Source organism: Setaria viridis, chromosome 6 (genome assembly GCF_005286985.2).
Source record: "Setaria viridis chromosome 6, Setaria_viridis_v4.0, whole genome shotgun sequence".
Classification (NCBI taxonomy): domain Eukaryota; kingdom Viridiplantae; phylum Streptophyta; class Magnoliopsida; order Poales; family Poaceae; genus Setaria; species Setaria viridis.
In genome coordinates this window covers 29,168,817-29,189,882 of record NC_048268.2, presented here as the reverse complement: position 1 = coordinate 29,189,882, position 21,066 = coordinate 29,168,817, and the positions used below count along the sequence as shown (strand labels likewise).

Here is a 21,066-nt window from a genome sequence, read left to right as displayed (position 1 = left end):
AGGATTATAGCGACGGCCGTTTTTGTGCCATGTCATCTGTTTCGCGGATTCTTCAGTCATGAAAAGCCGTTGGATCCTCGGTATGAAAGGAAGATACCGTACAACCTTCACAGGAATTGCGAGCTGCTTTTTCTGACCGTCACCACAATCTACCTCCAGAAACCTAGACGATTCGCACTTCACACAGTATTTTGCTTCCGCATACTCTTTCCTAAATAAGATGCATCCCTTCGGGGAAGCATGTATATGCTCGTATGGCATCTTAAGTGCATGAAGGAGTTTCTGTGCCTCATACATGCTCTTTGGCAAGATGTGACCAACCGGGAGCAGGCTTCCAAAAACTGTCAACATAATATCAAACGCGTCTCGACTCAAACTAAACTGAGACTTCACAGCCATTAGGCGTGCAATGGCATCTAGTTGAGAAACCTTGGTATGGCCGTGAAGGGGTTGCTGTGCCGCAGACAACATTTCGTAATAAGCCTTAGCGGTAGCCTCTGGCTCCTCCTCCCTACGTGCTTCTTCGAAGTGTGCTTCATGATAGTCATTTAACATGTCTCCCACCCCGGCATCATCATCAAATTCCTCGATGCGTTGTCTCAGGACCTCCTCTCTCCCACGGTCAGATTCACCATGGTAGATCCACCTGGTGTAGTTTGACGTAAATCTGTTCTTCACCAGATGTTTGCCCATGTCTAGCTTGGTTTGCTGACGCATGTTTCCACATTTGCTGCACGGACACCAAGTCGATCGAGCTCCTTTGACACTTGCAAACGCCCGTTCCAAGAAAGCATCCGTCTTGTCAATCCATTCATTGGTCAACATATTCTGACTACTGCGACCCGTGTACATCCACTGACGATCCTCCATCCTCTACCATTTAAGCGAGTAATACAAAATTCACATTGCATATACAGGTTCCTATATTGTCTACTAGGTAAAGATAGGTCCTAATCCCACCCGAGGATGTGTAGGTGGGTTTAGTATCCATGGTCTACTCCGACCCGAGATAAAATTTCGGCAGCACCTCCCCGCTGTTCTCCAAATACACGTCCTTGACAGGAGATTGTGTATCTGGAGAACAACAGGAAGTGCTGCCGAAACTCTATCTCGGACCGGAATAGACCATGGATACTAAACCCACCTACACATCCTCCGGCTGTCCAAAAAACGTGGACAATTCGAAACAGATACGATTATAGATATGCAAAGATCTGCATATTTCCAAATGTATCTCTTTCGAACGGGAGACGCCTAACTAGGTTACGTGATATACGAACATTATACGAAAAGAGAGGTGTAGCATGCCTCACCTTGCTATCCTGCAAAGTGACGAGTCGAGGACGGTCCTTGTGAGCCTCTCCTGCAACAAAAGAAACAGAGCACTGTTTAAGTCAAAATTTTGGCAGCAACTCCCCTGCACGAGGAGGTTTCCAAAACCTGCAACAAAATAAACGGCACGATAGCCGACAACCACATTCTCACCAAAGAGACGGCACGATGGCCAACAACCACAATCTCACGAAAGAGATGGCACGATGGCCGACAAATACATCCACACCAAAGAATTTTCACAAAGCAAATAGACATCCTAGTTTTCTAATATATGAAAAAATTCCTACCACCTCTCTACATTAAATACCACACCTCTATTCTTTTCAACATTTTCTAATTTCCACTCTTCATTCTTCTCTAATTTTTATTTTCTAATTTTCTAAATTCATGCCTCTAATTTCTAAAATAAATCCTACCACATCCTACCACCTCTCTAGTCTTTTCAACATTTTCTAATTTCTAACTTCATACCTACTCTAATTTATAATGTGTAGCGGCATGGAAACTTACCGGAGGGGCGACGGCCACGGACAGGGGAGCGGGGGCGGCCGGGGGCCGGAGCGGGCGCGGCCGGCCGGCGGCGCGGGAGGCCGGGGGGCTGGCGGGTCGGCGGCCGGGGCCCGGGGACCGGCGCAAGGGCAGCGTGGGGGCCGGCCGGCGGCGGCGCGGGGGCGGCCGGGGCCTGGGGGCCGGCGCGGGGGCGCGAGCGGCGCAGGGCGGCGGCGGGCGGGCGGTGCGGAGCGGCGGCGCGGGCCGAGCGGCGCGGGGCGGCGGCGCGTGCGTGTGCCTGTTGTGCGTGTGCTTGTTTGTTGTCCGCGTGAGCGACTAAGTCCGGGTTAAGTGGCTGGCTTTGTCGAGTGTCCCGTGATCTAGCACTTGGCAAAGCCTTTGCCGAGTGCTAGATCAGGAGCACTCAGCACAAAATTTTTTTTCCGGATTTTCAAACTGCGGCTTGGACTGAGGTGGGCTGAGGTGGCCGGCTTTGCCGAGTGTCCCGTGATCTAGCACTCGGCAAGGTTGCCGAGTGCTAGATCAGGAGCACTCAGCAAATTTTTTTTTTTCGGATTTCAAACTGCGGCGTTGACTGAGGCTGGCACATGGACCCGCGGCGACCTTTGCCGAGTGTCCAAGGGATGACACTTGGCAAACAGGTTCTTTGCCGAGTGCCCCTTCGTGACACTCGGCAAATAGGTAGTGATATTTCATTTCCAAAGTAGTTTTAGTAATTAAAAGTATGTAAAGTTTGCAAAAACCTAGTCAAATTCACTAAACATTGCGTATTTCATTTTTTAAGTAATACTATTCCATTATTTCATGGATTTATAGCTCATATTAAATTTATATTTATTAAATTCATATACTTGCAATTAATAAATAAAAATTATCAAACGGATCCGAAAAATTCCCAAAATTTGACATGAACCAATCTATGTTCTCTATGGTCTATAAAAATAAATTTGAACTCAATCACAAATTTAAGTATCGATTCGACTCAAAATCTTACCGGATCCTTCCAACTTCTATGAATCCTCTCCGGAGATGCTTCGAATTCTAAGCATCATATGTCAAAATTTGTGCGAAACCTTCTCAATTTTTTACCACAGTCTCTACATATGAAATCATAGCATCTTGGAAAATCTCATGATTTTCAAACTTCGTTTGTATTTTTGAGAATTAAAAAATCATTTGGCCACACGTTCGTAGTCGTGTTTCCTTAACAAAATATTCAAAATTTCTTTTCATTTTCCGGGTGAGACCTCAATTTGGACTCACTAACATGAATATGATTTTTCCACTCATATTATTCCATTATTCCAATCACCTGCAGTTCAAATTTGACTTAAATCAACAAATTACTCTAAATGAAATTAATTGATTAAATATAGCAAACAGGTCAACCATGCAGTGCCAAATGCCATACATGTGGAGTGTAAAAAGTTTGGAGGGTGGAGGAGGGAAAAAAATTACTTTTGCCGAGTGTGTCAAAAAACACTCGGCAAACCCTAAAGTATGCCGAGTGTTCCCCCTAGCACTCGGCATATTCGCAGCTTTGCCGAGTGTCCCCCTTAGCACTCGGCATACTAGTAGCTTTGCCGAGTGTCCACCATCGACACTCGGCAAACAACTAACGTCCGTCACGGTTTCGACCGGACGGCGCACGTGCAGGTCATGTGCTCAATAGTTCGCCGAGTGTATTAGATTTGCCGAGTGTCGGCGGTGTTTTGCCGAGTGTTTTCTTATTTGGCACTCGGCAAATCTCTTTGTCGCCGAGTGCATTGTGTTTGCCGAGTGTCGACGGTAATACACTCGGCAAACGGGGCCTTCGCCGAGTGCCCGCATTATTGCACTCGGCGAAAAAATTACACTCGGCGAATTTAGTCTTTCCCGTAGTGCAAGGATAGAGGGCCCCCTAGAGATCCCCAGGAATGGAGGGTGGAGGGGGGAATTTGGAGGCCTCCCCAAAATATGGAGACAAGTAGAGGGCCTATTGGAGTGTGTTTTTTTACTTAGTCCTGGATAGAGGCTGTTTACAGGGTCTGCTGGAGTGCTCTAAATCTCGTTCTGTAGTTTGGGGATAAAACATATTTTAAATGTTCATATACATGGCTAATATAATAGGACAAGTTTAGGGACCGTGGTGTATCTTACTATTACTAATTGGAGGTTCCTTTTGAAGCCTCCAGGTGAAGCCACCTAGGATCCTAAGTGGACACTCTATAAAAAGAGAAAATCTAGAAATTATTAAAAAAAGCAAAACATCTGGCCATTAATCGGTGGACTCAAAATCATCATGGCTATTGGATCTATTATGTTTTCTAAAACATTATCCACATATGCCATTATGAAAATATCCTAAAGTAACCCACTAAATATATATCTAAATTACCCACCTCTGCAATTATATAAAATAAACTGAAGTAATTCCCTAGTCTTCATCTAAATTTCCCACTTATGCCGTTATAAAAAATAATTTAAAATAACCACCTAAATTTGCAACTAAATTGCCCACCACTAATAATTAAAAAATTACTTAATGTAATCCCTTATATTTGTATCTATATTACTCATAAATTCTATTATTAAAAATAACATAAGGTAACTCTAAATTTGAATCCAAATCACATTCCTTAAAAATATATGCCAATCTACATCAATATATGACTTTAAATTGTCTATTTCTTACACTATTACCCCCTCAGGTCTTTTTTACATGTCACATTAGATTTGTTCTAAGCCAAATTTGTCCAAAGTTGACCAAGTTTATAGAAAAAAATAAAAATCTATACTTCCAAATATATGTACTATAAAAATATATTCCATAGTGAATTCAATAAAAATATATTCCACAGTGAATTCAATGAAATAAATTTAATATTATAGATGTTATTATATTTTTCTTTAAAATTGATCAAAAATGAAAATATTTCACTTGGGACAAACCTAATGTCACATATATAAAAGAACGAAGAGAGTAGTGTATAATATAATAACTAAAGTATATACGCATGATGTGTTACCATTTATAAATACATAGAGGAAGTGACGATAATATAAATTTCTATGTCAAATTTATAGCTCAAACTTTGGGTTCATTAAACAACTTCAGGTGCATACCTACGATGCAAAGTGAAAAGTTAAAGATTATAAATATTACTAAATAAAATCCATCACAATGAAGATAATAAGTATATATCTATATAAGTATTGTGTTAGAATATTTAACAAACGAGAGGTAAATCAAACCTTAAGGTAATAGTTTTCTAGCAATGTGGCCTCATATTTTTAATTGGATACTCTACATTAATTTTCACGAGACATGCTAGAAAAAAAGATAAATCCTAAAAATTCTTAAAAAAATCAGAAATATCGAATATCAAAAATCTAAACTCTAATAATCATAGTCATCGATCTATTATGTTTTCTAAAATGTTACCCAGCACTATCATGGTGAAAATATTCTAAGGAAAACCCCCTAAACCTGTATCTAAATTATCCAACACTGCCATTCAAAAAAGTAACTTAAAGTAAACCCATAATCTTCATCTAATTTACTCATGCATATCATTACAAAACATAACTTAAAATACCACTCTAAATTTGTATCTAAGTTACCACGTATGTCGTTATTAAAAATAATTTGAAGTAAACATCTAAATTTTAATCTAATTATCTTCATATTCATCATACATAAATGTCCAAAAGTAAACTAATATATGATTCTAAATTACCTATTTATGTTATTTTTAATATTAAAATACTAAGTTAAGGTATACACACACGATGGGTGTCACCATGTAGACCATTTTCTACATGTATGTGAGGAAGAGATAAAAAAATATTAATTTTTATGCTAAGCACCATGTATGAAGATGTGGTTCAAAATGAAGAAAATGTGAATGTGGATGAAAAAGTGTATAGAGTAATTACTAATTAAGTCAATCACAATTAGATAAAGATAAGTACACATCATCTATATGAGTATTGTGTTAGAGTATTAAATAAATGAGAGAGTAGTAAAGTAAACATTTTTTATTATTAGCTAGGAGTATAATTTCTAAATAATTTTCAAAGGCAATAGCTTTTAAAAATATTAGCATGTGCGGAAGCACGGGTTGACGGACTAGTTTTATTCTAAGTCATTTGTGCTAAAAAAGAAGCGTGTGCATCAACTTCAACAGCTACTATAGTTCACATACGAATCACAGCATGAATAAATTACCTTCATTTGTTTGTTGCATGAAGTTTAACAATTATGTTTTACATTCAAATTTTGAGGCAATGTTAGTTAAATATAAATACATATATTTATGCTACTTTATTTCTATCAATTAGGCATCTTAAAATTACTAGTTGTAGCACGGGTTGGACTAGTTTTTAAAATAATGTGCATGCATGACATGGACCCCACAGCCCAATCGTGTAGCTGCAGATGATAACGTACGTGATGCTCTTTGTTGTGCGTCGCTGTTGTTCGCCTACATATGCTACCCATCCACACGGCCACACCACACCCAGATCGACGACGCAAATAGCTCGCTCTCTAGCTCAGAGTACGTTTGCTGTGTCATCGTGTGTGTTGGGAACGTGCGAGGTGCGACAGACAGAGAGGGGAGATGGTGAAGCAGGTGGAGGTAGTGGAGACGGCGCTGCTGGCACCGAGCGAGGAGACGCCGCGGCACCCGCTGTGGCTGTCCAACCTCGACCTGGCCGTGACGAGGACGCACACGCCGCTCGTCTACTACTACCCGGCGCCCGCGCAGGGCGGCGCTGCGGGCACGGGCTCCTTCGCGCCGGACCGGATGAAGGCCGCGCTGGCCGGGGCGCTGGTACCATTCTACCCGCTTGCCGGTCGGCTCGGCGCTGGCCCGCACGGGCGGCTGCAGATCGACTGCAACGGCGAGGGGGCGCTCTTCGTCGTCGCCAGGTCGCACCTCATCGGCGAGGAGATCTTTGAGGACTTCGAGCCGTCGCCGGAGATCCGGAGAACTTTTGTGCCGCTAGCGCAGCCTGGCGAGGCGCCCAGCCCCCTGGCCATGTTTCAGGTTTGACGATGAGCATTGAGCAACACTCTGTCTCTAACAACCTTATCTGTGGCGAGCAACAACTTTTTTCCAGAGGACAAACTGCAAAGTGACTCCCGATGTTCGTTCAGATAGATGATTTCCTGCGTAACAGATGAACGAAATGCTCACGTACCAGAATTGAGACGATCGACATTGTTACGTGCAACGCGCGCGCGAGATGGCAAAACTCTGTTAATCTGGGAATGATGATGCGTGCGTGCAGGTGACTTCCCTCAGGTGCGGCGGCGTGGTGCTGGGCACTGCCATCCACCACGCGGTGATGGACGGCGTGGGTGCGTTCCAGTTCATCCAGACGTGGGCGGGGCTGTCCCGCGGCCTCGATGTCACCGAGGCGTGCGGGCCGCCGCCGTTCCACGACCGGACACTCCTCCGAGCGCGGCGCCCGCCATCCCCGACCTTCGACCACTTCGTCTACTCCCCAGCCTTCCTCAGCGGCAGCGCGCGCCCCTCCGTCACCCGCGTCTACCCCGTCTCCCCCAAGCTCCTCGCCGACCTCAAGTCCCGGTGCGGATCCGGCGTGTCCACGTACTGCGCCGTCACCGCGCACCTCTGGCGCTGCGTGTGCGTCGCGCGCGGGAAATCGCCGGGCTCGGACACGCGCCTCGGGCTGCCGGCCAACGCCCGTCACCGTCTGAGCCCGCCGCTCCCGCGCAGCTTCTTCGGCAACGCCGTCGTGCGCGAGCTCGTCACCGCCCGGGTCAGCGACGTGCTGGACAGCTCGCTTGGGTCCGTGGCGGAGACGATCAAGAAGGCGGTGGACGGCGTGGGGGACGCGTTCGTGCGGTCGGTGGTGGACTACCTGGAGCTGGAGCTGGGGAAGGGAGGTGACAAGGAGGGCGCCAACGCTGAGGCGGCGAGCGAGCAGCTCGTGCCGGCGTCCGACCTGTGGGCGGTGAGCTGGCTGGGGATGTCCATGTACGACGCCGACTTCGGCTCAGGAGCGCCGCGGTTCGTTGCTCCTGCACAGATGTTCGGCGTCGGCACGGCGTACATGACCCCTTGCGCCAACAAGGACGACGGCATTACCGTGCTTTTCTCGATGGAATCCGAGTACATAGAGTGCTTCGAGAAGGTCTTCTACGGGGAGTGAGATAGCACGATAGCAATGTTATTCAGTGATTTTATCAATGTAAAAGCATCATTATTAGAGCGAATCTTTTATAATCGTCCTAAGCTTATACAATCTTTCATTTAAGCTTATACTATGATCTTTTATGATGTAATGAATAAATGAATAAACCGTATCTTGTCGTGAACCAAATGTTAAGTACAAATGATCAAGCACCCATAGCATGAGGATGCGAAAAGAAAGGTTTGGTGTCAACATAAAAGGCAGCTGGCCTTCATGTACAATCCTATGCGCGGCTATGCCCCTGTGTAATAAAGCTGAGTAGTTGACACCAGTACAAAGCAAGCAACGTGTGACGTGTCTAAGGACTGAGGTCCCTGTTGATGCAATGATGCATCGGCAAAGTACACAAGTAGACTTGCATTGGCGTACGTACATGCCAAAGAAGTGCAAACTGACGAGAGAAAATTGATTCAGAAATGGTGGCCCTTATTTAATTTGATACTGAATTCAGTATGTAGTATAGTAGCGTGCCAACTGCTAACGTACGGCTACCAGATTCGATATGGTATCACATCAATTAGACGCCGTCCGAAGTCCTGCTGGGCCCCCAAAAATAAAGACCAAACGAACATCGGTGAAATCGACATCCGAGAACAAGCTTTTGGTGATGAGGATTGAGGACGACTTGAGCATACTCTCAAGATGAGTCAGGAACATGAACAAGACAGCGTTTTTGCATCTGATCAGTGGCGGCCGTCGTTGTAACATCATCCAAATTGGCAACCGACAGAGGCGCGATCTCTCAAGCGTCGCAATGTATCTCATGATTTAGGACACTGCAAAGTAATTTTATCAGGGTTAATCCAATCCCCTGTGTCACCACTCACCACCGCAGTTCCCATTTTATTTGGAGGCTTGCGATTACCTTTGTGCATTTTGGAAGAAACAGAAGCACATGACTTTCGTACCTTGGTAGTTTGAGATCGAGACCTGTCGCAAAAGAATAGACTAATTTATTTTCCTCGTCAAGAAATTAACATATATCCTCGCGTTTTATTTAACTAGCAAGGTTGCCCACGCTAATAGTGTGGCTAGACACATTGCACTTAAAAGTCATCTATAGTTCTTTATGTGAATTAAAAATATATTATTTTAAACTTTATGTGGAAACAGTGTCATGTGGTTACAAGGTGCATGCAATTCAGAAAAACCACACATTATCAACGATATAGTGATATTAACACATTCGTATTTATTGGTGAAATCTCAATCCGAAACCCTCCTTCGTCTCTTACCTTTTGTTTCTATTTTGGTTTTACGTTTGATCTTTCCATTGTAAATTTGCTGCCTATGACAATGAGTCGTGCATGTTGGATTGTGCTGGTATCCTCTGAACTTTCATTTCTATTTACAAAACAATCTTCCTCATGGAAAATATTTTAATATCATATTGTTGTGCTATGGCTTATTATGGCCTCAACTCAGTGCACAAATCTCTACTTTGAGAGGCTCTAATTAACCCATAGTTGATGTGTCCTGTCGCGCCTGCAGAATGGAAAGGCTTGGAGGGGTTCATCTCCCTTCCCCTTCCTATTAGCCCCACCTCTTGTTCTTCCTCTCTCCCTGCTTTTCTCTTCATCTCCCTCTTCTTTCCAAGGGGGGGTTTCCAGGGGCTGAGGGTAGGGGGCCTTGAGCCCCCTCAGCTCCCACGCTCGATCCATCCCTGAATGCGTCTCTTTTTTTTTTCTAGAAACCTAATAAAACTATTCTTGGTCGATGATGTGAAACACATCTTCCTATATTATCAATATTTAAATACCACATGAATAATTAATTTTACTTAATATCAAACTTTTCTAATTTACTTATTGTTTCTATGCTTTTATAAAAATCCTATAGTTTCGAAATTGTTTTGCCTTATTATGCACCATGGTCTTTTTCTTGTTAGTCATCTCCTTCCCTATGGAAAATTAGTTTCTTCATTCATTTCTCTGTCTGAAGGCCTTCCTTTAATTTCTATCTCACCGGCATGCACCACTGTCCGCTGCCTCCTACATCTTTCCGCATATACAAAACCTCTACATTATGTCGGGTGCCTCAACTACTTCTTCCTTTTTCTTGCGTATGCTCTATTTATTTGTCTTTCTTAAGGTACACTGGGTCTCCTTGACTCCTGTCCCTTGTTGCGTCTCGCCAATTCTATGTAGAACAATTCATAGGGCGCTTATACACTGTGCGCTTGAGATAATTGCAACAAAAGTGTCGTCTCGGGATGCTTTGTCTCCATCTTCGGTGAGGTAGCTCCAAATCTTGACTGATGTAGTGACCGGCTATGGGCCCATCATGGGGCATACCAATGTGAAATCTGGCAGCCATCTGAGTGGTATTTGACACCAAGTGATCTCATGGGTCAACTTACGGCCCATCAGAGGGACAGTATTACGTTCACCTGCATCTAAGAAGTCTCTACCTTTCTGTCAGGCGCTTGAACTATTACTTCCAGTTTTTTTTGCATATGCTCTACTTATCTCAGACCATTGCCAAGAAGAAAATCAAAGGTGCTCCGAGTGGTATCTGGCCCCAGTGATCTCGTGGGCTAACTGACAGCCCATCAAGGGGCACACTATTATGTTCACTGTCACCTATGATGCCTCTACCTTGTGCCAGGTGCTTCAACTACTCTTCTTGTTTCTTGCATATGCTCTACTTATACGTCGTCTTCTGACCACTAGCTAGGATAAAAATCCAAGGCACATCGGATCTCCTTGACTCCTCTTCCTCATTGTATCTTGTTGACTCTATGAACACCCATTTGCTAGGGAGCTTATGAACACCCATTTGTCTCCAACTCTGGCGAGGCAACGCTACAACGGAAGCACCATTGATATTTTCTCATGCTGTTCGCTTTGACCAGGACCATCTTTTCGACATATGCAATATTCGTTACACCTCGGTTTCGGGTTTCAAAGACACATGTGGTGCACGCAATCTCATTGGGTCATCGACACGTTGTCGGTTGCCTTTAGAGGTGCTCTCTTCCTAGCATTGGAGTGCCACCGCTGTAGAGTTGGTGATAATGTTGTAGGGGCTATGCAGCATGGACACCACTACGCTGGATCTGTTGTACGCCAAATTTAGTTATTTATTAATTATATTTGATATGTGTGAAATCAAATGCTTTATTTAGCTATTATATTAGGCACACCAGCCTCAATAAAAAAATGTTCTTTATAGCTGAGTTGGCTCGCTGAAGTGGTGGCCTTACGGGGTGATCGGATTTAGCTTGCGGCCTGTGCGGAAGGCGGAGACGCTGACTCCGCGGCATCTTCGGAAAAAAACTCTGTGCGGCAGTGCCACACACCATAACCTGTGCGGCACCGTGCGGATCGACGCCACGTGTTCCTACGTCAAACTGCATGGGACACGTTTCCACTCTCGTTTTCTTCCGAGCCATTCTGCTTCGAGCTGAGCGTTTTGAGCTGCCATCGAGCCGGCCCTTTCTGCTCGCTTTGTCTCTGACCAGCCGCCCTTTCTGCTCGCTTGGCCGCCGACGATGGTCGATGGTCTAGATTCTCGCAGCAGCAGTACCGGCGCTGTCTTTATTTTTTTCTTTCTTTTACGGGACAGGTGCTGTCGTTATTGTTTTTTTATAAGGAAAAAAGAACGTTGATGATGTGAGAAGGTATGTCTCCTCGTCGTTGTTTATGTACAGGGAGAGAAACGTAAATGATACGAGAAATAAATTATTTTTTCCTTTTCTATATCTTATTACGTGTATATTCTTTTCCTTTTCTAGCCATCTTTTATTTCTAGTCATATTTGATATGGGCTCTTTGAATTAATCTAAGCCATTAGATCTTCGTAAAATTCGACGGTGCAAATGTTGCTCTCTTTTTTCATTAACGTGGGAATCTGTAAATCCTCTGGTAGTTTCTTTTAACACTATTGTATTAAGATAATAGATAAGGATTCAACGTAAGTTGTATAGCCCATTGCCTACATGCAACTCAGGTGCGACCGTGCGAACGCTTAGTCTTCACACAGCTGCAGCTTCAACCTTAGAATTGAACTATGTCTCTCTACCTTAATTATATTCAGCAAGCAATAAGATTGAGTACAGATGGTACGGAAAGTCCTACCACTATTTAAAAGTTTAAATAGATGCATAAGGTATATTGACAAGGATGATAATGCTTTATGGTTTAGACCTAATCCTATTGCATCTCACATGCAAGTATTTGATAAACCATGTTGTTCAGTATCATTGTAAAAGTGTTGGCCCCGGGGAAGGCAATTCCATCCCCGCAATTCCCATATTTTATCTAGCAAGCACCAATTAAGTCTCCCCCGCTCCATGCCACAGATGACATTTCAAGAAAACATGAGCACGTACCCGTGCTCATACACCCATTTTCACACCAAATTTACCCACACCATGAGTCTAACCTTAGTGTGACCAGAACTGTAGTGCATGTTCATCATTGACACATCTATTGGAATAGATTTACAGCGTACAACCTCTACATATGTAAAGTTTGAACCCTATGGTTATGAGCTGGTTAACCTAATTGACATGGTTAATTTAGCAACTAGGGTTAACCAAATCCTAGGGCCGGAGCGGCTTTGGACCAAACTAATAATAAATAAAATACACTCCATAAGCTAGCAACTAGGTTGGATATATAAGGCTTGATTTTAGATGAAAGGATCACCAAAATTGGAGTTGACAGATGAAATATGGACTTTGGAATATAATCTGAGAGATTAATTTCAGAAAGAAAAGGAAAGGGAATATTAGGGATAGAGATTAATTTTCCATTAAAATTTTGGTACTTTTTAAAGGATTTCGGGAATAACAAATGAATTTGGAAATTGGTGATGACTGATGAGAACATTACTTGCTTGATACAACCACATTATTTTGATTCAAAGGTGAAACAATTCTTTGTCATGATTGTATTTGATACATTTGATGAATTGATATTGTACCATGATGTGTGTTCATTGACATTTTTAGAAATACATACGTGGATTAAAAAGAGTGTTAAACACACATAGAAGGCCTGGAGGACCAAAAAATTTGATTGGGGACCAATTCCAAGTATTTCCCAACATCCTCCATGTGGCGGAAACGTCCAACTTAAACTGGTTTAAATGCGCCTAATCGCTGCCGATGCAGCAATTATCCGAAACGCACTTAAAACAGTATAAGTCCGGTCGTCCGTCGAGTGTCCCTAGGACTCCTCGAAAGATCCACGTCGTGTCTCATAGCCAAACATCAGGATTGTATCCGCGATGGGATAGCATCAACAAATATTACATGTTTACATACATACACGAGGTACGAGTTATTACAAGACATAGTTTGAAACAAACTTAATAGTGCAGGTTAGACAGAAGTTCTAGAATTTTAAACATAAACGGTTCAGGTGGAGATGAGCATTTAAGATTGCTTCTAAGGGTATTGTGAGACTCATAACAATACCCTAATTTTTCGGGGCTTCCTCCTCGGTAGATTCCTGCGGTGCCTCTGAAAATAGCCACAAGGGATAACCTTGAGTACGAGGTACTCAGCAAGGCTTACCCGACTAACCAATATAATAGTTTTTCTTGGAATTACATGATAGCTTTTTCGGTGTACTTGGCTGACACATTTTTGCCAAAAAGCTTACTAAAGCGAGACCTTAGCTTTATCTTTTATTTGGATTAAGTTATTACCTAACCATTCTAGGTGATAATAAAAGACTATTTGCAAATAACAAGGTATTAAGTCATACACCAAACATTAGTAGAAAGATATAGCATTCATGAATTTATGCTACGATGCTCAACAGTGATCAAGTGCATTCATAACCGAGAATTGCGGCGATCCGGATCAAAATACATCCTGCAGGAGAGTACCCTAATCACCAGCTATATACGACTGTCCAGGTCGTACGTAACGACTTTTCGATTAGCAAATCCAATGATTGGGAATAAGACTACCCGGACCCAGGGACGCACCCCCACATGGGACCCCACGTCTGGCCCGATCACCATGTGAGTTTCAGGCTACGCCCCTGCCAATCTCCAGCATGTCAAGCGCGGGTACGAAGTATTCCCGATCAGAGGGTTTACTAACCCACTGGGCTTTACTGGTCCCATACCCAGTAAGTGATCAGATGTCTTTCACTTGATCAAAGGTTAAGACAACGAATCGGACCTTAACCAGATTAATCTAGCAGACAGAACTACATCCCTAGCTTCTGTCTGCTTCTTGATTTCCAAGTTATCTTTCCATAATTAACATGCATGACTCAATATTTACCTTAAGGTTTGGTAAAGTAGGTGTTTGAGCAACTAAGCAATTCTAGACTTGGGTTGTCTACTAAATGTTTGAACAAGTGGCAAAGATGTCCTTAAAACAAGGTATGATAATGCACAAGAATGGGTTTCAAGCAACTCCTAGACTTAGTGCATACATAAAGAAAATAACTAATAATTGGACACATGAAATATCGACTCCAAAATAATAGGTATAATGCACCAGGGCTTGCCTTGTTCGCTAAAAAAGTTAGCACTGTCTGAAGGGTTGGCCTCGTAGGGAACCAACTCAAAGATCTCTTCAAACTCCGGAGGTCCTTCTGAATATTCCGAGAAATCCCCTTCTGGCGCTTCGGTGTCTAAGACAAGCATATGCACGGGTTAGGAATGCAACTTTTTGAATATAAGACTATACAACTTTCCTTCATGATAAAGTTGCAAGTCAACAAGGACAATACAACTTATCATGATAAAGTTGAAAGCCAACACACAAAAACCCAAAAAGATTAGCCCACAATTTTATTTCCTTAACTAACCTTACTTCGGGCTTTTTCTTTTTTTTTAGAAAATGTTATAATTATTTTCTAGCCTTAAAATCTAATTTCCTATGAGTTAATAATAATTTGTGATTACGAAAATGTTATTCCATATTTTATGCATTTAATAAAGATTAAGTATTTATTTAAATACCTTAAAAGAAAGGCATTAAATAAATACCCAAATTTTTATTATTTTTCTAGGGTTAAAAATCTTAATGCATAAAGGAAAATAAAATAAGCCTAACGAAATTGGTTTCACTAATTTTGGACACCCCTAGAAATTTCTGTGATTTAAATGGTGAGATTCGGATTTAAACTATTTATTCTATAAAGGAAATCTAACTTTTTCCCGAAAAACCCACAGTTTTACTTTTCTCACGCGTCCCTACTCTACCCCCTCTCTCTTACGCTGGGCCCGGGGCTCGGACCCACCCCCTTCTCCTATTCATCCTACCCGCCGGCCACTTTTCCTCGGCCGGGCCCTACTAGGCTGATTTCCTTTCTCCTTTTCAAACCTTAACCCAGCACCGGCCCAACTGCCCGCTACTTCTTTTCCTTCTTTTTTCGTGATGCCGGCCTGCTTCATTGGCCCACCGGCTTGCTGGACCACCTGGGCCTCTGGCCTTCTCTGCTCCTTCGACCGCTCGCACCGGCACCTGGGCCTCCAGGACTGCGGCCCATCTGACGCCCTCGCCCGGCCGGCCTCCTTTTTCTCTCTTCTTCTCCCTTACGCGTGGGCCCGCGGCTCCAGCGCCTTCTTCCTCGTCCCGCCAAAATCCCGAGCGCAACAGGGGGCGGCGCGGCTCGCCGGCCGGCGCCCTACCGGCGACGGGGCTAGGCTGGGGAAGCATCCCCATGCCCTAACGCACCCGTGCGCGGCGACAGCTCCCCGGGAAATGGCTGGAGCCGTTTCCTCCACGGCGGCTGGCGGCGGCGCCTACGGCCGGCCGTGGCTAAGCACGACGACGGCGCAACCTACCCCGACAACTACTTCTACAGCTTCCTAGTGCCCCGAGGACTCGCCTACGACTACCCATAGGGAAGGAGAGAAGCGGCAAGAGGGTGCTCACCGTGAGCAGGAGGTGCGGCGGTGGCGGACGGAAACGACGGCACGTACGGGTTCTTCGGCAAGGATGCTGGGCAACGAGTTGACTGGGGTGTAGCTGGGGTACCTGTGGAGGAGTGGGCGAGAGGAATCGACGGGAGGCGAGGCGTGGCAGTGGAATTTGGTCGGCGGCGGTGGCTTTGAGAGAAAGGGCGGCGGCGGTAAAAAGAACGGCGGTAAAAGGGGCGGCGCGGGAGCAGTAGATATACAAAGTTTTCACCGTGCGCATGGTTGACACCGTGGTCTACTCGTAGGCTTGCGTGGTGAGGAGGTGGCCTAGCTGCCGCGCTGGCGGGCGACCGAGAACGGCGGCGGCGACACGTCGAGCTCGGCTCTGTTACCCTCCCCCTCTTTATCCAACTACAAACCAATTACACTCTACAACCATCAGGGGTTCCATTTTGCTCATAATCACCTATACCTCTTAAACTACATTCTCCTGAATTTAGCTCCAAACATTGGCACTTATCACTGTTTTCACACTTAGGCAAAATTTCAGTTCAGCAGCTAAGTTGACCGTGGTAAAGTGCTGACTTTGAGCCTCCATTTGAAATGGTTCCCTCTACTGTTCTTGATCAACAACACCTGAAGATACTTGTCCAAAGTCCATACTTCAATATTGTATAGTTGTCTTGATCCACTTATTTGGAAAATTTGTCAGAAATTATTTTCCAAAATGGACTCTAGTGCTGTTTTTCTGAAATTCTTAGTGTCGGACGGTGAATAGTAACTTTGGTTTTTAATTTCTTTCTTTGATTTTCTTGAGGTATTTAGGACCAGATCTTGTCCCAAATCTTCATCTTCAAGTTCTAATCACCCTTATACTTTCATTCCATATTTTTGCCGAATTTTTCTGAATTTCGAATTCAAAATTCAAATTTCGGTCAAATTTGACCCGAATTTGATTTTTAGCCAATTTCTTCTCCCTTTTCTTCATGATTTGCTTCCATTTCTTCATAATTACTTATGATGGCTAACATGGCAGGTGTTACAGCCTCTCCCCCTTAACAGAATCTCATCCCGAGATTCCAGGGGTTAAACTCTTGACTTTGAGAATGGAAAGGAAACTGCGTCAGGTCAATTATCTTCTTCTTTTCTGTACAAGGAAAGTGGGGTGGTGGCTTCTGTTTATTTGATCCTAACGGTTTCAAATAACTCAGGATATTTAGACTCTAGGTCTTTAGCCTGTTCCCAAGTAGCTTCATCTGGAGTATGATTTTTCCATTGTACCTTGTAAAACGTAATACTCCGAGTTCGAGTATCTCTTGTCTTTTGATCCAAAATTTTAATAGGCCTTTCTTCATAGGTTAGGTCTAGTTCGAGCTCAATTTCTGGATCTTCTAGAATCTCTTCTGGAACTTTTAAGCACTTCTTGAATTGGGATACATGAAATACATAATGTATAGAAGTAAGTTGGTCTGGTAACAACAGCTTGTATGCTACCGGACCCTTTCGTTCCAGAATTTCATAAGGACCAATATATCTTGGGGCTAATTTACCCTTTATTCCGAAAAGTTGTACTCCTTTCATCGGGGATACCTTCAAGTATACAAAATCTCCGATATGAAATTCCAAAGATCGTCTCCTTTTATCTGAATAACTCTTTTGTTGAGACTGGGCTATTTCCAAATGTTTACGAATCTTTCGGACCTTTTCTTCGGTTTCCATAACCAAATCTGATCCCAAATGTGTCCTTTCTCCTACTTCCGACCAATGCAAGGGGGTTCGGCATCTTCGACCATACAAGGCTTCGAAAGGTGCCATTTTAATACTAGCTTGATAGCTATTATTATAGGAGAACTCGGCTAGGGGCAAACATTCGTCCCATAGCTTAGAGAAGGTAAGGACGCATGCTCTTAACATGTCTTCCAAGATTTGGTTGACCCTTTCGGTCTGTCCTCCGGTTTGAGGATGATAGGCAGAGCTTCTGATTAGAGTAGTGCCCATGTCTTTTTGCAGTTGTTCCCAAAATCTGGAAACAAACTGGGAGCCTCGATCGGAGATAATTGTCCTTGGTACTCCGTGCAAAGATACGATCCGGGCTATATAGAGTTTGGCATATGTCGACACTGGATAGGTAGTCTTGACGGGGATGAAATGGGCTAACTTAGTAAGTCGGTCGACAATAACCCATATGGAATCATATCCTTTTGAAGTAGTAGGCAATCCAACTATAAATTCCATGGAAATATCTTCCCACTTCCAGATAGGGATTTCCGAAGGTTGAAGCAAACCCGCTGACTTTTGTAGTATTGGTTTAACTCTCCGGCAGGTATCGCACTCGGCTACATATCTTGCAATTTCAGGTTTCATCTTGGCCCACCAGAATCTTTGTTTTAAATCCTGGTACATTTTGTTGCTTCCGGGATGAATGGCGAGCTTAGGTAGATGTGCTTCATCTAAGATTAATTTTCTTAGGCTTTCTCCTTAGGAACTACTATCCTTTTCTTGAAATATAGTCCTCCATCTTCTTCTTGAGTGAGTTAAGGAATCTTTCCTTCTGTCCTTCGTTGATAAAGCACCTTGATCCAAGGATCTTCTTTTTGGGCTGTTATGATTCTCCCCTTCAAGGTGTCTTGTACAATAATGTTCTGGAGGGCACCTTGTTTTACTATTTCCAAGCTTAAATCTTCCAATTCTTCACATAGGGTCTTAAGGTTAGACTGGATAGTAGTACAGTGGCATTGGGCCTTTCTGCTCAAAGCATCAGCCACCACATTAGCCTTACCAGGATGATAGTGGATTTCTAGCTTATAATCTTTAATTAGCTCCAACCACCGTCTCTGCCTCGTATTCAAATCCATTTGAGTGAATATGTACTTTAAGCTTTTGTGGTCAGTAAAGATACGACATTCACTACCTAGAAGATAGTGTCACCATATCTTTAATGCATGGACTACAGCAGCAAGTTCTAAATCATGGGTAAGGTAATGCTCTTCATGACGCTTCAGTTGATGAGAAGCATAAGCAATAACTCTGCCTTCTTGCATAAGAACACACCCTATCCCTGTCCCTGAGGCGTCACAGTACACGTCAAAGGGCTTCTCTATATCAGGTTGAGCTAGCACTGAGGCTGTAGTTAGTAGCTTCTTTAGGGTTTGAAATGATTCTTCACATTCGGGTTTCCACTCAAATTTCACTTCTTTCTTTAACAACTCTGTGATTGGCTTCGAAATTTTTGAGAAGTTGGGGATGAACCTACGGTAATACCCGGCCATTCCCAAGAAACTCCTTACTTCATGTACTGAGGTTGGTGATTTCCAATCCAATATGTCCTTGACTTTTCTGGGATCTACTTCAATTCCTTTTTCGGATAGTATGTGCCCAAGGAATGGAACTTTCTTTAACCAGAATTCACATTTGCCGAACTTGGCATATAACTGGTGTTCTCGGAGTCTACTTAGAACAATACGCAGGTGTTGCGCATGTTCCTCTTCATTTTTAGAAAAGACGAGGATATCATCTATAAAGACGACCACAAATTTATCTAATTCTAGCATGCACACCGAATTCATGAGGTACATAAAATGCGCTGGGGCATTTGTTAGTCCGAAAGACATGACCAAGTACTCATACAATCCATATCGGGTTGAGAAGGCTGTTTTAGGTATGTCTTCGGGTTTTATCTTAATCTCATGATATCCTGACCGAAGGTCGATTTTTGAAAAGACCTTGGCTCCAGCTAGTTGATCAAATAACAAGTCAATCCGTGGCAACGGATACTTGTTTTTAATGGTTACCACATTCAAAGGGCAGTAATCCACACACAACCTTAATGTGCCATCTTTCTTTTTAACAAATAGAGCAGGGCAGCCCCATGGTGAAGTGCTAGGTCGGACAAAACCTTTATCTAGCAATTCTTGGAGTTGTACTTTTAATTCTGCCAACTCCTTAGGTGGCATCCGATACGGCCTTCTCGAGATAGGAGCAGTGTCGGGTTCTAACTCAATAGTAAACTCTACCACTCTATCAGGCGCTAGTCCAGGAAGATCTTCTGGAAATACATCTACAAACTCATTAACCATAGGAATAGATTCCAAAGTCATTGCTCTAGTCTTTTTGACCATCTGGTCCAGACAGGGATGAGCGGGTAATTGGAGCTTGAAAGGATGGTCTTGGTCATCTCTCATACTAACGACCCGATTATCCATATCGATTTGAACTTTGTGTTCCTTCATCCAATTTAACCCCAAAATAATATCTATTCCTTGATCTTCCAGAATTAAAGGATAAGCACCCACCTTATTTCCTTCTAAGTTCAAAATCACATTGCGAGCAACCTGATTTGTATTTTGAGTAGCTCCAGTAGCTTGAATAGCATATTTGACATTTAAGGTGTGCACTTCTAGTTGGTGTTGCTTAACAAACTTTCTACTTATAAAAGTATGTGATGCGCCCGAATCAAATAAAATCATGGCAGGATAATCATTGACAAGGTACATACCTGCCAGAATAGGCTCACCTTCTGGAATCTCCTCCACATTCATATAATGAGCCTGCCCCGTCTTGGTGTTCAGAAATTTGCGACGAACGAACTTCTGTCCGGTGCCTTGACCAGAGGTTTGAGCCCTTAAATTTGCGTTTCCCCCAACTTTGGGAAAACGGCAGTCCCGGGCAAAGTGTCTTGGCTTCCCACAGTTAAAACAAACCTGTGGATTCCCCGGAGGAGTAGGGTTGCGAAACCCAAGAGGTGGCGCACTTCCAGGACGAGGAGCATTAATAGGAGTTCTGACATTCCAGGGGTGAAATGGCCTCTGCTGAAAAGAAGGCCGATACGCGGGTCGAGGAGGACCTCGGTATACCACCTTCATCCTCTGTGGGGCACTCCCGAAGGTTCCAAAAGGAATATTCTTCCTCTTCAAGGATTCCTCTTTCTTTAAAGTTTCATCTAAGATTCTCATCTTCTCTTCTGCAGTAATAGCTATGCTTACCGCAGAACTATAATCAGCAAAGGTGCAGGTAGACAGCTTCTCCTGCATCCGTGCATTAAGTCCACGAAGATAACAGTCTCTTTTCCTGGACTCCGTATTGACATGTTCCGGTGCATACTGGGCCAAGTGATCAAGCTCATTGGTGTATTCCAGAATGCTACGGGTTCCTTGCTGCAGCCCTAGAAATTGCTCCAGC

The 21,066-nt window shown here is 43.5% G+C and overlaps 1 protein-coding gene across 1 annotated transcript; it reads left to right on the top strand.

The window, feature by feature from the left end:
* The first annotated feature begins 6,323 nt into the window (after nucleotides 1-6,323).
* LOC117861555 (putrescine hydroxycinnamoyltransferase 1) lies at nucleotides 6,324-8,201 on the top strand. The gene is made up of 2 exons (XM_034745126.2): nucleotides 6,324-6,878; nucleotides 7,123-8,201. Exons 1-2 carry the CDS (start codon nucleotides 6,450-6,452, stop codon nucleotides 8,008-8,010), a joined length of 1,317 nt encoding a protein of 438 aa, XP_034601017.1. The 5' UTR covers nucleotides 6,324-6,449; the 3' UTR covers nucleotides 8,011-8,201.
* Nucleotides 8,202-21,066: the final 12,865 nt, after the last annotated feature.